The sequence below is a fragment of the Cnephaeus nilssonii genome, assembly GCF_951640355.1.
Source record: "Cnephaeus nilssonii genome assembly, chromosome: 8".
In the NCBI taxonomy this organism is placed as follows: domain Eukaryota; kingdom Metazoa; phylum Chordata; class Mammalia; order Chiroptera; family Vespertilionidae; genus Cnephaeus; species Cnephaeus nilssonii.
In genome coordinates this window covers 30,815,998-30,833,216 of record NC_137079.1, presented here as the reverse complement: position 1 = coordinate 30,833,216, position 17,219 = coordinate 30,815,998, and the positions used below count along the sequence as shown (strand labels likewise).

At 46.8% G+C, this 17,219-nt stretch overlaps 2 protein-coding genes across 2 annotated transcripts in view; one reads left to right on the top strand and one right to left on the bottom strand.

Annotated features, from left to right (window-relative positions):
• CARS2 (cysteinyl-tRNA synthetase 2, mitochondrial) overlaps positions 1-5,607 on the bottom strand; it is a 36,381-nt gene extending 30,774 nt beyond the window's left edge. The window contains 2 exon segments of the mRNA XM_079779103.1: positions 4,970-5,020; positions 5,365-5,607. Of these exon segments, the coding sequence (XP_079635229.1) occupies positions 4,970-5,020; positions 5,365-5,570 (257 nt within the window). The 5' untranslated portion in view covers positions 5,571-5,607.
• A 5,479-nt stretch (positions 5,608-11,086) lies between these two features.
• ING1 (inhibitor of growth family member 1) lies at positions 11,087-16,638 on the top strand. Its single transcript, XM_079779055.1, has 2 exons — positions 11,087-11,438; positions 15,689-16,638. The coding sequence occupies exons 1-2, from the start codon at positions 11,303-11,305 to the stop codon at positions 16,390-16,392; spliced, it is 840 nt and encodes a 279-aa protein (XP_079635181.1). The 5' UTR covers positions 11,087-11,302; the 3' UTR covers positions 16,393-16,638.
• The last annotated feature ends 581 nt before the right edge of the window (positions 16,639-17,219 follow it).

Below are 17,219 nucleotides of genomic sequence, written 5' to 3'. Positions count from 1 at the left end.
GTCTTTGTTGTTGTTATATCATGTTGTTATTGTTTATTAATCAATTTATACATTATTTTCATATACATTTTACTAATTTTCTTTCATCTCTGACACTTCTATTATAGAGAAAGGGCAAATAGCATTGTTAAAATGTTTCTTCTAATTAATTTCCTCTCAATGTGCATGAATCCATGCACGGGTCCACTAGTCTTGAATAAGAAAAGACTTTACAGGATATGAGATTTAAGAGAAAAAGTTAACACGCACCTAAAACAGTGAAAACAAAAAGTTAAGTCACACGCTTGTGCCAGAGGAGCTCAAGGGCTGTAATGTCCTGAGATGCTGCAGGTGGGCTGCTCCCCCAGGGGCCACTCCACATGAATCACAGGAGGCTGCATGGTGGAGGGGGTGGAGAATGTGAGCTCAGCCCATCTGCCTGGCTCCCCACTTTTCTGCTGTGAGACCTGATAACCCTCTGCATTGCAGTATCCCCATTTGTAATTTGGGGATAATAACAGCACTGCCATGAAGAACAGACACACAGACCAACAGAACAGAATTGAAAGCCCAGAAATAAACCCACATATTTGAGAGCAAACAAGTTTTCACAAAGAAACCAAAAACATACAATGGAGAAAAGAAAACCTCTTCAATAAATGGTGCTGGGAAAATTGGAAAGCCACATGCAAAGAATGAAACTTGACTGCTATTTGTCACCATACACAAAAACTAACTTGAAATGAATTAAAGACCAAAATATAAGACCTGAAACAATAAAATACACAGAAGAAAACATTGGTACCCAACTTATGGACCTTGGACGTAAGAGAGGATTTTATAAATTTAATCTCCAAGGCAAGGGAAGTAAAAGCAAAATTAAATGAATGGAACTATATCAAACTAAAAAGCTTCTGCACAGCAAAAGAAACCACCATCAAAACAAAAAGGCAACTAACTGAATGCGGGAAGATATTTGCAAACACCTCCGATAAGGGGTTAATATCCAAAATATATGAAGAACTCATACAACAACAACAAATCCAATTAAAGAATGGACAGAGGGCCGAAACCGGTTTGGCTCAGTGGATGGAGCGTCGGCCTGCGGACTGGGGGGTCCCGGGTTCGATTCCGGTCAGGGGCATGTGCCTTGGTTGCGGGCACATCCCCAGTGGGGGGTGGGGGGGTTGCAGGAGGCAGCTGGTCGATGTTTCTCTCTCATCGATGTTTCTAACTTGCTATCCCTGTCCCTTCCTCTCTGTAGAAAATCAATAAAATATATTATTAAAAAAAAAATGAATGGACAGAGGACCTGAACAGACACTTCTCCCAACAAGACATATACAGGGCCAGCAGATATTTATTTATAAAAATATATGTTCATTGTAGCATTATTCACGGTGACCAAGACATGGAAACAACCAAAAACTGAAGTGTCTTTCGATAGATAATTGGATAAAGATGTGGTACATATATATACAATGAAATACTACTCGGCCTTCAGAAAAGACAAAATACTGCCATTTGCAGCATGGATGGATCCTGAAAATATGCTAAGCGAAATAAGTCAGATAGAAAGTAAAAAACTTGATTTCACCGCTATGTGGGATATAAGACTGAAAACAACAAACGAACAAATAAGACAAACAAAAACTCACAGACACAGACAACAGTAGGGTGGATGCAGAGGGAAGTGGGGTGGGGAAAGATAGAAAAGGGTAAAAGGGGGTGACGGAAGAAGACTTGATCTTGAGTGAACGAACACAATGCAATATACAGATGATGGATTATAGAATTGTGTACCTGAAACCTCTATCATTTTATTAACCAATGTTACCCCAATAAATGTAATAACATTAAAAATGACAGCACTGCCACCTGGTGTCATCAGGAGAATTACATCGGCTGGTGTTTCTACAGCATTAGAACAGTGGTGGCACATAGCAAGTGCTATCTGTGCCTGTTAAGTATACATTTGTTTGGTTTGGTTTGGGTTGTTGTTGTTTTTTTAATCTTTTTTTTAAATATATTTTTATTGATTTCAGAGAGGAAGGAAGAGGGAGAGAGAGAGATTGAAACATCAATGATGAGAGAATCATTGATTGGCTGCCTCCTGCTTGCCCCCTACTGGGGATCAAGCCCGCAACCCTGGGCATGTGCCCTTGACTGGAATCGAACTCAGGACCATTTGGTCCGCAGGCCGACGCTCTATCCACTGAGCCAAACCAGCTAGGGCTGTTTTGTTTTGTTTTATATAGAGGTTGGTGTAGCTACCTGGGGAGTTAAGTAGGACAGACCTGTAGAACCACAGAGATGTCTCTAGGATTCTGAACTTTACCTTAAGAGCAGTGGAGCCATGCCTACCATCTCTGCCCCCAAGATCTCCCAACTTTTGCAGAAATCTTGTAGTACTAAGATTTTCTGCCTCGAACGGCCACCTTGAGTAGAATAACTCTTTTTGAGGAATGGGTTTTATTTTATTAGCAAAACTTCCATAGTGGTTATCCTTGAGTGGGGGCGGGGGAAAGGAGAGATGAAGGAGGGCATAGAGGACGCTTGGGTGTTGGTACTGATGTGTTTCTCCATCTAAGAGCCATGAACATTCATTCAGCTGTACACTTAAGATTTCTACTCTTTTCTGCATTTGTAAGGGCAAATGCAAATTATAAGTTAAAGGCCTGATTCTCTAGTTGAAAATAAGAGACTCTCCCCCTCCTTCTTCCTTTCAGAATTTCCTCAGATCTTTTAAAATGTATGTAAATTTTTCTAATCCTATATAATAAAAGCCTAATATGCAAATTGCCCCCTCAGGCAGTTGTTCAACCAGGAGTTCGACCGCTCGCTATGACATGTGCTGACCACCAGGGGACGGCGTGGGACATGGCGAGTGTCAGTGATGTGGTGCTGGCAGCGGGCAGCAGTGAAGGCACTGCCAGCCCCAATGGGCCCCAACGAGAGCGGGACTGCGGCAGGATGGTGGAGCAGGTGAGCAGGCAGCGCCAGGCCAAGGCGGGTATGAGTGGGGGCCCAATCGCCCTGCTGATTGCCCCACAGATGGTGACCAGCAGCGGCTCCCAGGCGCTGAGGGAGCCACCCGGGAGGGGGTGGGGGTGGGGCCGCCCTGATCAATCACCCTGCAGGCAGGATGGTGGAGCAGGTGAGGGGGTAGTGCCAGGCCACGGTGGGGTGCCAGGCAGGGCTGTGGGGCTGGGGGCGCGAGCTGGGGCCCAATCCCCGCAGGCCACCCCAAGGGACCCCACCTGTGCACGAATTTGGGCACTGGGCCTCTAGTAACTAAATAAGCCACTGTCAGTGTGGACAATTCAGGAAAGTTTCAAGGACCTGGAAGCCATCCCTTAAAAATGAAGTCAATGAAAATAATGTTCTATCACCCAAGTCCACACTGCAAGCCCTGCCTAACTAGTGAATGGTATCCACTTAGCTCTACAGAAGAGTACAATTCCTTTCTATCTTTGCAATCATTTTAGTGGGCTGCCTATAATGTGCATCTCATTCTGGTTTAATGCTTACTCAATAATAAAACTGTTTTCTTTCTCTTCTGCCTTTATGGAGATGTTTTTCTTTCTTTTTTTTTTTTAATATATATATTTTATTGATTTTTTACAGAGAGGAAGGGAGAGAGAGAGAGAGCTAGAAACATCGATGAGAGAGAAACATCCATCAGCTGCCTCCTGCACACCCCCTACTGGGGATGTGCCCACAACCAAGGTACATGCCCTTGACCGGAATCGAACCTGGGACCCTTCAGTCCGCAGGCCGACGCTCTATCCACTGAGCCAAACCGGTTTCGGCTGGAGATGTTTTTCAAGTTGGGAGATTATTCATTTTCATATTTCCCCAATATATTTCATGCTTCAATAAAAAGGTCAAAATGTGCTTTGTTATAATTAAGTTAGCCCCAAGTGAAGGGGGAAAAGAATGATTCCTAGACCATTTATTTTGTTATAACAAAACACAAAAAAGTTCAGATGTTGCTGGCTGATATATACTTTTTTAAACGTATGCTAAACAAAGGTAACTTTTTACTTTTACTAGTTGTCTCAATCTGAAGAATAACAAGTTTAAGTGATGTACAAGAGAACATACAAAATATTAGGGAACGTAGCAATTTTGACAAATGAGAGAGCCAAGCACAGGGATCAGATATACACCAGGCTCCACCCCAGCTCCAACACATCCTATATGTGTGACCACTGGTAGGTTACTTATCCTCAACAGTTGTTGAACCCTCACCACACATCACACTTCAGGTACTGTGTTAAGCAACAATCTCATAAAATAGTGAAGATTCAAAAGGATGAATAATATTGCCCTGGCAGGGTGGCTCAGTTGGTTGGAGCGCTGTCTCATACACCAAAAGGTTGGATTCCGGGTCAGGGCACATACCCAGGTTGTGAGTTTGATCCCCAGTCGGGGCAGGAAGGGAGGCAGCCAATGGATGTTCTCACCTTTCTCTCTCTCTGTCTCTCTCTCTCTGTCTCTCCCTTCTCCTTTCTCTCTCTAAAGAGCAATGAATATATCCTTGAGTGAGGATTAAAAAACAAAACAAAAACAGGGGTCTACTATCACCCTCCCATCTCAAGATGAAAAAACCAGAACTCAAAGTATTAAAGTGGCTTGTCCAAAGTTGGAAAGTAAATAACTAGTGGGAGCAAAACGTAAGTACTGACCCGCTGATTCCAGGGCCACTGGAAAGGCCTCACCTCACTAAGCCCATCAAGAAACACCTAATTCCAAAATGGGTCCTTTCACTGCTCCTCATTGCCTCCGGGGTTGCCTCACCTGTGAAATCCATGTAAGTGTTTAGAACTGTTACAAGGGCCAGATGAGACTGTAACATGTGTGCTTCCCACACTACCTGGAATATAGTAATTATACAGTATTCTTACGTAGACACTGAGAGATGAAAAAAACCTGCAAAAGGCTTTTCTTTCCCAAATAAACGAAAATTCCAATTGAGGATACTCACCAAGCATGGCCAAGGTGTGCATGATCATAAACAGTGGGCCCACAGCTATACCTAGGAACAAAGTTAAAATACATCAAGTGAAACATATTGGCAAGAAAAGGTATCACCTTCTCAACTAGGATTATCCTATAACCATGTCCTTTTTTTTAAGGAACCACTTTTGTGGAATGTACAGCTGGGAATATATTATTACTTGACTTGCTAAATTCATACCAAAGTCCTGTCATTTCACTGTGACTATACCATGTCTTCGATGGTGCCCCCATGCATTTTATTATTTACTAAATGATTTCCACCTGAGAACCCGACCCCGCTTTCCACACAAAACGCTCAGTCCCCCAATCCTTCCCGCCCCACCTCCCCCAGAACCTCGCTCCCACAATCCCAGGAGCTACCAGGAGGCGGCGTCCGCGCTGCCCACGATTAAAGGGTCCTTCCTCAGGGTGAGGCTGTTGTACACCTTGACGCCCGTATCGTGGCCTTCAGGCTGCAGCCAGCCCTGCCCGCGCGTCCCGGACACCGCCCGCCCCGGCCCCGGCCCCAGGCCCAGCGAGGCCGGGAGCAGCGGAGCGCCCAGACCGGCCCCGAGCACCCGCAGCATGACAGGCCCGCGAGCCACCCGGAACCAGAGGACTCGGGGCAGCTTGGGAGCTCGCCACGCCCACTCACGGGCCCGCCCACCTCGGGAGGGACCGCCCAGCACAAGCCCCGCCCACCTCCCCCCGAAGACGACCGGCACGGCCCCGCCCAGCCCGAAAGGTACCCGGCCGGGCCCCGCCCCCCCCGAAAGGGGAAGGACGCGGCCACCTCCACCCCGGAATGGGACCCGCCCAGCTCCCGCCCACCCCGGAAGCGGACCAGGCACAGCCGCGCCCACCCCGGAAAGGACTGGGTCCGGCTCCCCCCACCCCAGCTTAGCCGTCGGGAAGCGGCGGCTCCGCCTCCGTCTGGCCCGTCGGCGTCCGCCGGAGCGCTGGGGGAGGGGAAGGGGCGCCGGCGGGGGACGGAGTCGGTGCCCCCGACCGCGGGAAGAGGCATTCTCCCCGCCCCGGGGAGGGACACCTCTCCGCTTCTGCGCAGATCGCTGCTGTGGTGTGGACCCGGGCGCGGGAAGTCTCCGGGAGCCCGAGTGCGCAGTACGGGGACCGGCCGCCGGTTCCTCGCGCGTTCGCGAAGCACGTTGGCACTCCAACATGGACACAGGTTTGCACCTCGAGAGACGCACACCCCCAGAGCATGTCTGCATCCCCAAAACACACCCTTTCTCCGTCTCCGGATGCAAGACCCGAGCTAGGAGAGCACCCATTCATCAAGTACTAGTACACGTGGTAGGCAGTGTCTGCTCGGGATTCATGTTAAGGTTAAAAGATCACCTAGTCTCTCAAGAACAAAAATATTCTAAGTTGCGGTTTCAGTGGGACTTTTTAAAGGGGGGTTCACTTGAAGTTATTTTCAAATTATCTCGACAAACGTGCCCCTATTAATATTTTGCACAACAGTGTTACAAAAATAGACACACAGAAATCTTTGCCCTTGCGGTCCTTAAAGAGCACGGAGATTTCTCAGTTCTTTTTTTTTTTTTTTTTTTGGGGGGGGGGGTGTTTGTTTTGTTAATTCTATTGAAAGGCCAGTAATTAAGTAGAGACAAATCAGTGTGTTCCTAAAGCATTAAAAAAAAAATTTTTTTTTTTTGAGATCCCTGGAGTCTGTTTCAAGCTGAACTGTAGCCTAATGTAAATTATGTTCTATGCATAACACTAAAATGTTAGAACCTGTTGTGAATTAGGAGACCACAACATCAAAGCTAAGCAGTGCTCCCTGACTACTCAAAGTTCTACTGGAGTATTATCCTTTCCTCACTGCCTGCTACTTACCTTGGTGTTATTTTGTAATTGACTCTTGTTTCTAGTACAATGGGCATATTTCTCTCCCTCGGTACTTTTTAGATTGTAAATTCTTTTGAATCTCGACCTGTACCAGCACTAAATTCAGAAAAGGGTTGCTGAATTAATCTGATGAAATCCACCAGTTGTGCATCTGGGAAGAAATTTGGGTGGTAAAATACCTGATAGAGCCCGGCCTGCAAGGCTCCGTGGTTGAGCATCGACCTATGAACCAGGAGGTCACGGTTGGATTCTCCGTTAGGGCCCGGATTGTGGACTTGTTCCCCAGTGTGGGGCTGTTCTCCAGTGTGGGGCGTGCTGGAAGCAACGGATCAATAATTCTCTGTCATCATTAATGTTTCTCTCTTCCTCTCTGAAATCAATAATTTTTTTCAAAAAGTATAAAATATGCCAGGTGCCAGGTGCATTAAAAAAAAATACCTGATAGAGGAAGCTCTAATCCAATTATTAGGTGTGCCAGTAAAATAAGAAAATGAACAAAAGGCTTGATCGCAATCTGTGAGAACACAGAATTCAAGGAAAAAACTGGAAGTTTTGAAAACAGATTTAATAACATTGCCGACCAAATCCTGCACACAATCTGGATAGCTGCAGTGTTTGAATTGGTCATTGAAATAATGACTTTTTAATTAACAATGTATCTTCTGTCTTTTTTTTTTTTTTTGTATCTTCTGTCTTAAGAAAACTGGTCATGTAATGGGTTCAGTCCTTGACTTGCAGCAATTCTACCTTTTCTTAAGTTTTTTTGGGAATCAGCAAAACAGTTATAAACATAATTCATTATTTAACTATTGTTAAAAATAAGACTTCTTTTGCAGGTTGAATATTAAGGTAAAGTAAAAGTGACTGGGAAGATTATATACCAAAAAAGAGAATCTTGTTCATTTGAAGTGACCCTCTCCCTAATCTAGGTCAGAACAAGAAAGTACATTAAAAGAAATCATTCCAAAATATGAATGCCATTTCTTAGTCCTTAAATGACAACAAAAAAGGTAGTTCTCAGTATTACATTTTCTTTCGAGGCAAAATCTTGTAAATCCAAAGTAGAAAAGATAAAGGTATTGTTTAGGGCATTTCAAGTTTGATATGAATGTGTTGATTTATTTTTTAAGAAGCTCAAAACAAAGAATTATATATTTATCTTTTACTCCCTTAGGTTTGAGCATCTTCAGTTAAACTAGAAATACCATTTTAGAAAAAAATATTTAGTATCTATCTACACTCCAAAGAGCAACTGAAACAACCAAGATTCTTCAATGTATCTTCAAAATTAAACACTTTTCCTTAGTGGTATATGTATTTCAAATGCATGATCACACTTCATTATTTTAGCGATTGGTCTTCTAAGAAAACAGTGAAGTCATCCACTGTTTTCTAAAGGTATATCTTTTAATAACTTTGAAAAGCTAATAAAATATTTACTGACTTCTTACCCAAAGGGGTAAATTAAATGTCTTATGGAATGTAAGCTCCTTATTTGCTACTGTATCCACAGGGCATAGAACAGTAGCTAGAACATGGTAGGCACTCATTAAATATTTCTTGTTGAATGAATAAGATGTCTTTCTGTTTTAAATGTCTGTAAAGTCCATGAAATACAAGAGGAATCATTATTCAGATAGTATCCTGACTTAGAAAAGATAACCATGTCCAAATTCCAGCTTGATTGTCGTTGGAAGGAATAAATTATTCCTAACCTTTATTCTTAAGTTCATATAAACACTATTCAGTCAAGAACCAATGAACGCAAGCATTAAAAGAACCTATCTCTCTCTTGCTGTTGTCCTTTAAAACTGCTTGCATGGCCCTAGCTGGTTTGGCTCAGTGGATAGAGCCTCAGCCTGAGGACTAACGGGTCCCGGGTTCGATTCTGGTCCAGGGCACCGGTACCTTGTTTGCAGGTTCCGAGGCAACCAATCAATGTGTTTCTCTCACATCAATCTTTCCCTCTTTCTTCCACTCTCTCTAAAAAAAGAAAAAAAAAATCAGTGGAAAAATATCCTCAGTGAGGATTAACAAAACAAAAATCAAACAATAAAACTGCTTGCATGCTCTTAGAGAAAAAATTATAGTTGTTCTTATTCAACTTTGTGCTCTCTTTATTCCATGTAAAATGTCCGTTTCCACATAATCTCATAATATTAGTCCTTGTGCAGACCAATAAAATTTTGTTGTATGAAATGAAACTTTTCTTGTGATGTGTTTTTAACTGGGCCAAGACTGGAAAACGTGTGAATCTTTAAGTAAAATAACAAGTCATTTTCCCAAATATCAAAGTGAACGTCCTCCAGATGTGGGGGTTGGATGGGGGAATGTAAATAAGAGTGAAGAACCAACCCATTTACTTCAAAGTGTAAATATTATTCGTCGTTTGTCTCCGTAGCAACAAACGTTCCAATGTAAACAATCCATTTCGAATGACAGAACAGCTCAATTTAGTCTCATTTGTTGTACCGATATCATATCACAAGACGCCCTCCAGATGGCTGGAAAGAGCACCACTGCGGATAATACGTAACCCACTTCATAAAAATTGGATTGGCCCGAAATATTACTGGATTGCATATAGGAATTTTAAAAATTCCCCAAGGACTTGATTGTCCCATTGTTGGATCACGAACACCCCGAATCTCAATACTACAAGTGCGTCCGAGAGAACTGTAATGTAATTATTTTATGTCTACACGGTGTGCCCTACACACATGGCACAAGGGCAGACCCGGAGTAAAGGGTGAAACCTTCTGAATTAATGAAAGGGGAGGAAAAGCGGCGTTGGCAGAGCCGTCACGAGGCTGAGGGGTCAGGGCTAGCGACAACGACCAGACAACCCGCGCACCTTGGGGAGGACAGGACGGGCAGACTGCAGAGAACGGGTGGGAAGCGCGGGCGACCGCGTCGGGCCACCGCGGCCAGGAAGGACGCGCTGCAGCGCAGGCCGGGACCCGCGGACAAAGGCGGGGTGGCCACGCCCCCGAGGCGGAATCTCTGACGTAAGGGGCGGGCCTGTGCGCCGGCCCGTCGTCCAGGCAACGGGATAGTCTGTGCCTCGGATTTTAAAAAAGCCCCAAATCTGGGAGTTTGGGGTGCGGAGAGGAGCCACTGGGGAGGGGAGGCCGAGACGGCACAGGGAGAGAGACCGTAGGATCCCGGCGACGCCTGGAGACGCCTGTCCGGCTTAGGTCTAGGTGTCTTTCCCGAAGTGAAGGAGCTGAGTTTGAGAGCAGATTGCAGAGCACAGGCTGCAAGGGGTCGAGGTCACCCGCCCTTCTGCGAGGGCCCGGGCCGGAAGCAGTTCCCCTCGCGGGCCCCTTTGTCTCCAGGCCGCTCGGTGCTGGGCTCTGACCAGTGACACAAAGGGAGCGCGGTGAGGACCGCGCAGGCGCGCGAGCCGCCGAGATTGCTGGGAGTGGTGGTCCGGCCACTAAATGGTAGGTGTCCCGCGCGGGCCAGCGGCCACCCTGGCCACACAAGTGCGCATGAGCCACCACTTCCGCCCCGCTCGGGCCGCCCTGTCTCCACCCCTCCGCAGGACGCGGGTTTCTAGTACTGTGTAGTAGTTAAGAGCCCTGGAGGAGTTAGCTGGCCTCGTCCCGCCTTCTCTTCACGTTGATTGGGCCACTGAAATGAAGGAGGCAGTGGACTGGCTCACGGAGTTGTCAGTCTGTTCCGAGACGTACATATACCCCTGCTGCGCGGTGGGCACTAGAGCTTGAGGGGCTGAGTGGGGAGAACCGGGAGACTGCCTAGGCGTGCGATGCTCTCGAGGCGGCGGTCCTGCGGCAGGGCCGGTTCCGTCTGGGTCTTGGGCGGGTCTGGCTGCCACCCCGCGTCACCCGGCAGGCATGCAGCGGTGCCGAACAGGCTCTGCCTCCAAGTACGAAACTCATAGTAAAGTTTGCGCCTCCACTGCCGCCTCTTGCCCCCGCGACCCCCGCCCCGGCAAAGGTGACAGACAAAGCCACACCCCCGCGAGGCCGGGCCGGTGAGGGGCGTGAATGCGGCGGGGGCGGGGCCCGTGGGGAGGGGGCAGTGGGGGGTGACGGAGCGCATGCGCTGTGCGGGGGGCCGAATGTTTCCCAAGTGTTTGAAACTGGTATTTGGGTTTTCCACGTTGGACAAGTGCGGCGCGGCGGGCAGCGCGCTCCCCTTCCCGCGCTCGCTTGGCCCGGCCCCGGCCCCTGCGCCGGGGTGCGCGCCCGCACGCCCGCCCGCGCCCGCCCCGCGCCCGAGGCCGCGGAGCGCTGGCCCGGCCCGCCGCGCCGGGTCCCCGGGCCCAGGCGGCGCGGCTCGCAGATGTAGCGGCGCGGGGCCGGCAGGAGGGGGGACGCCGGCGGGCGGGAGGTTTGCATTTTGCAGGGCTGGGCTCCGAGGGGGCGGGGGCTGGAGGAAGCGGAAAGCCGCGCCGAGTCGCCGGGGATCTCGGTGAACCATGTTGAGCCCTGCCAACGGGGAGCAGATCCACCTGGTGAACTATGTGGAGGACTACCTGGACTCCATCGAGTCTCTGCCTTTCGACCTGCAGAGAAACGTATCGCTGATGCGGGAGATCGACGCGAAATACCAAGGTACGGCGGGATGGATGGGCGGGGGCGGCCGCTCCATCCCCGCGGGTCGCGGCTCGCCGCGGGGCCGTGGGTCGTCCTGTTCCCTTCCCGGGGAGCCCTGGGCCCTTGGCGGCGGCTCTGCCCCGGCAGGAACAAAAGGTCTGGAGCGTCTTTGATTCTCCAAGGTCCTTGTGCGCAAAGCCGGGACACGGAGGAGGAAGGAGAAATGAGAGGTCTCAATGCCAGGCTGCGCGAGCAAAGCGCTCTTTGTAGTGAAGTGACGAGGCGGGGTGCTGCGGGGGAGGGGGCTCAGGGGCGCAGGCTACGGCGCAGACGGAGGGATGTGCCGCGTTCGCCAGGGCTGAGGGGCGCAGGGATGGGGCTACGCGCAGGGCTGCTGGGAGGGCGCTGCGGACGAGGGGTCCCTGGCCCTGCTCGCCATCTCCGGGGCTACCTCCACCCAGTCCCGAATCTGTTATATAAAGTCTAGGGTCGGTACTATGCGCGGTGCAGCCCCGGTCGCCCCCACCCAACCCCCCCCCCCTCCGACCCTCCCGCGGCACTGGACACCGAGTGGGGGACGACACGGCCGGGTGTAGTTTGCGGAGGGCCAGGGCTTTATTCCGTGCGTACGGTGGGGAAGGGAGGGGAGGATGAGGCAAGCCGACCATCTGTGCTGTGCTCGGGGGGCGTGCGCTAAGACCAGGGGCTTGGAGAGGAACCTGGCAGGGGAGAGGACCTGTGGGTCGTCGTCTGCAGCCCCGGCCACCCAGAGTGCCGGAGAGAAGCGGAGGGTTCATGTCCGCTGGGAATTGTTGGCTGTTGGGGAAACTTTCCTGCCAGGTCAGGCATGGCATTGGGGGCTCTGTTTGGAACGTAGGTCGTCACTCGGAGTTTACTCATGTTTACAAGGCTGCGCAGCAGGGAAACGGAAGAGTGGGGGGAGGTGGAAAGCCTTTGGCTGCCGCGAAATGCACAGAAACCTCTTCCCAGCGAGGCGCCCCTGCGCGCTCTACCAGAAACTCGGTTTCGCAGCGACATTTATACGAGGCTTATTAGCATATTGTGAACGTCCCGCTTCCACATTCTTTTGATTGGCTGTGGCGTCCCCATGGAATGTCCTTATCCGTCCGCTCCTGAGCCATTGGTTGCTGGGCCGGATGGGGGCGGGCCTTGCGCTGTGACTGGCACCGATCTGTGTTTCCGCGGCCTTCTTTTTTCTCTTTCGTAGAGGGGCAGGGAGGAGGGAGGAGGTTGAATTGATTTGAATGTCTTCGGGTCGCCCGGCTTCCGGCCTTGGATTGGCTATTGGTGCTGCGGGGTGGGCCGTGTTCCCCAGTTCTGTTCTCTGATTGGCTCCCCGTCTGGCCTCCGCCTTTGGCTCGATGACCCCCCCATAGGCGGTAGTTCCCGGGGCGGGGTGCGTCGCCCGCTGGACACCTCCCCATTGGCCTGGTGATGGCCCCGCCCTGATCTTGGGGACCCGGGCCAGGCAACTTCCGGCTGCGGAGCAATGGCGGCGCCCCGGTGCCGGGGGCAAGGCTTGTTAGCTGCGTTCCTGGCTCCACCGAGGAGGAAGCTTATGTCTCCCACCCAGGCCCCGGGGACCCGCGGGACAGGCCAGCGGCCGCGAGGAACAGGGGAAACGTGAGTGACCCGTGCCCGGGAGCTCTCGGTGGTTGGTGCCCGGGATGGCTCGGGTAGTGCAATGATTGAAGAACCGGGGTATTTGTGTTTGGCGGCCTTTGCAGAATTCGTGGTCACTGGCACTGTTAATTAGCACTTTTACCAGATGACGAAAAAAAGTGTCTCCTAAAAATTTCCTAACATCCACATCGTTCGTACCCCTTAAAGGTACTTTCTTTTTTATTCCTATGAAGAAACCTGTCTCGCTGTTCAGTTAATACATGCTGCGGTCCTTATTTGGCTCCTGCGGAGAAAATGAATTCCACCCCCACCCCGGCACATCTGAAGCCAGTGCTGTTGAGTGAGCTGTAAAGCCTACCCGTCATGATAATAGTCATAACACATTTGGTTGGCACTTACTATAAATGCAGCATCGTTCTGAAAAATTAAGCTTTTATTTTTATTAAAGACCTGTGTTGCAAGTCAAAGTTGCTTAAGCCTTTTGCTTAGTATGCATCAGTTGGAGATTAATTCATAAGGATGGATTATAATTATAATTTCCTAATTTTAAATGGTATTTGAGGTTATTCTTGAATTATTGGATTCAAAATTATTTTTGAATTATTTTTCAGGTGTTATTTTTTAAATCCCACCCACCATAGAAGTCAGCTTCATAAAGAACTTAGGTGCAAACCTTACGTAAAAATTAAAATACATTTCTGATCATTGGAAAGGTCAGATTAAATTTTGCTGCAGTCTTATTTAAACCTTAAAATTTCTTTCATGGTTCCATTCCTTTCCTACAGTAATGTTGCTATGGAGCACTTCTAGGTGAGAGGGTCAGCAGCAGTTTGAGCTGATGGGGCTGAAGAAATGGGTATCCTGGCCAGATGCCTCCCTAGTTAGCCCTGGTGTTCCTCTTTACAGACCTTTGTACTTACAGGGCTTTGTTTATAATAGAGTACTTTGCTTGGGGCATCCAAGAAATACATGCCATTATGAAGGTAACAATTACTTATTGCTAATTTTGTGATGTTTGTTTCTCTCCCACAAGAGAGGCTTCACATGAATGTAAACTTGTTTGTGATATAAAAGAAGCTGTATTTATTAAAATTTTAAATTAGCCATATGGTAGAATTGTCCTCTTCTCTATGAAATCTTAAAACTGTCTCTAGAAATTTGGCTACTTATTAAGCCAAATGATAGTTCTGTAATGTGCAGTTTGTTTAAAAATAAATGGCAGAAACTCATTTTAAGATGAAATAGAACTTGGGTTAAGTTGGGCGTAGCTATTTATTTTCAGAATTAATTACTATAAGAGACTGTAAGGCTGTGCATTCCTCCTTTCCGGTGAGAGACTGTCTACATTGTTTCTCTAGGAAATACCTTCAGAGTTATTGTAGTTTAAGAATATAGCCTGGAAAACAATACTTACAGTTTACCTAAGCTTCAGTGTTTGCCTAAGTGCATATGTTTACCCTAGTTTTAGATTTACTCCTTAAAACTATTTGGAGATAAAATCTGGGTGATGGCCACATTTTATACATTTCTCTCCCATCTCCACACACACTTCCTAATGGAGAGTAGGATTCTCTGGTTTTGAGAGCCTGCAAAAGGTTTTCAGGAGAAAAGTCTAATACTATCTAACTGTACTATTTGGGAAAATAACTGGAAATTTCTACCTGTTTGTTTAGGCTTTTGGCAAGAATGTTTATTTTCCTTATTTCAGTCAGATTTTTTAACAGCTTTTATTTCTTGAGAAATTGCCTAATTACATTTTAAATTCACATATACTGTCTTCCTACCTGTCTGAGAAGGTTTAAATTTATTCGTAATTTTAGTAATGTTTTACAATCTATAGCTATAAACATATTATTGTTTTAAGCAGTAAATGCACAAGCAAAATCAGCAAGGCCAGGTTGTGAAACCTTGCTTGTTTTCAGTAATACAGAGAAATAACATGCTAGGATGAAAATGATGTGACTGATAAATTGAAGCTCTGGGTTATAAGTAACATTTTTATTATTTTATAAATCCTCACCTGAGGATATTTTTCTGTTGCTTTTTAGAGAGAGTGGGAGGGAGGGAGGGAGTAGGAGAGAGAGAGAGAAATATTGATATGAGAGAGACACTAACTACTGAACAACACCAGCCAGGGCCATAAGTAATATTATATATATGCTGTAATCTCATAGGGTGTTGTAGATATTAGTACATAAAATAAAAAGAATAAAGGCCTTTAATTTAAACAATGGAAATGTAGAACATAGTCACTAATTTTATTGAAAATAAAAATTTGGACCCTAGCGCTTCATCTAAATGTGAACTTTTCCCCTAATTGCCCATCCCAGGAGTATTTGTTATTTATGCTTCTGAACACACACACAGAATCCCTTGGAGAACTTTGGCACTTTGCTAAATGAGAACTGTGTTGACATTTGTATTCAGTTTCAGGGATTTTTTTCAACAGGAAAAAGAAAAAGTCTGCTGAGAAAGGATATACAAGTTATAAGATTTTTCATACTAAGAAGCCTTGCATTGATTATTTCTGTCCTTTGCAATTACATTTTCACAGACTAGAGAATTAAATAAAAGCCTTGATAGTGTTTATAGTGTGGGTGTAATGCTTATTTTTTCCTTTGCAGAAATCCTGAAGGAATTAGATGAGTATTATGAGAAGTTTAAACGGGAGACGGACAGCAACCAGAAGAGGAGAGTGTTGCACTGCATTCAGAGAGCCCTGATCCGGAGCCAGGAGCTGGGCGATGAGAAGATCCAGATTGTGAGTCAGATGGTGGAGCTGGTGGAGAACAGGACCAGGCAGGTAGACAGTCACGTGGAACTCTTTGAGGCACACCAAGAGGTCAATGACACCACTGGCCACAGTGGCAAAGCTGGCCAGGATAAGTCCAAGAACGAGACAATCACACAGGCAGAAAAGCCCAATAACAAGAGGTCTCGGAGACAGCGCAACAATGAAAATCGGGAGAATGCAGCCAATAATCACGACCATGATGACATCACCTCAGGAACGCCTAAGGAGAAGAAAGCAAAGGCCTCCAAGAAGAAGAAACGCTCCAAGGCCAAAGCAGAGAGGGAAGCATCCCCTGCAGACCTTCCCATCGACCCGAACGAGCCCACGTACTGTCTGTGCAATCAGGTCTCCTATGGAGAAATGATCGGCTGTGACAATGACGAGTGCCCCATCGAGTGGTTCCACTTCTCCTGTGTAGGACTGAATCATAAACCAAAGGGCAAGTGGTACTGTCCCAAATGTCGAGGGGAGAACGAGAAAACAATGGACAAAGCCCTGGAGAAATCCAAAAAGGAGAGGGCTTATAACAGGTAGTTGGTGGACCTTGCTGAACAGGGAGGAGAACTAAGCCAGTGTATTTATTACATTGCCACCTTTGGTGAGGCGCAAAGACTGTACAATGTATATTTTTAAAGAATGTTAGAAAAGGAGCCATTCCTTTTGTAGGGATGGCAGTGATTCTCTGCCTTTTGTTTTCGTTGGTACACATGTGTAACAAGAAAGTGGTCTGTGGATCAACATTTTAGAAACTACAAATATAGGTTTGAATTAAACACTCAAGTGAGTCTCAGACTGTTGTTTCTTTTTTTTTTGGCTGGGAAGTTGTCTTGGAAGCAACCTAACACATTAAATGTAGAAAGAAAAGATTCATTCCACTACTGTTTTAACAAAAATAATGTTATTTCATGAACAAATTTTTTAAAAATTAGCCAAGTTGCTAAATCTTCTTGCTATCATAATATATATCCATATAACAATAAAAAGGTTTCAAGTTTGAAGATTATTTTATGAAAAGGTAAATTGTTAAATTTTACATGACAAACATTTTATATTCTGTCATGTTAACCCCAAATGGCCAGATTTAAATGATTGGGTACATTTTTTATTAAGCCAAGCAGAAGTGGTCTAGTCATAGGATTTCAAAATCGTGCTTTTGCTATTACACATCCTAGTGTAGCGTATTTAATTTATATAGGGTATATAAATGTACATTTCCAAGTGAACTTGCACTTGCTGTATTATAATCAGAAGTGCAGCCAGATGCCATTGTGAAATGAAGGTGTGTTCCCTGCTATGTGCATGAGAGCTGTATAGAAGTGACATCAAGAAATAAATGAAACTTAGCTAGTTCCTCTAGCACA

Coding starts and splice junctions, on each gene's coding strand:
- ING1 (XM_079779055.1), top strand. CDS start 11,303: ATGTTGAGCCCTGCCAACGGGGAGCAGATCCACCTGGTGAACTATGTG. Junction 11,439..15,688: donor GATCGACGCGAAATACCAAG/GTACGGCGGGAT, acceptor TTTCCTTTGCAG/AAATCCTGAAGGAATTAGAT.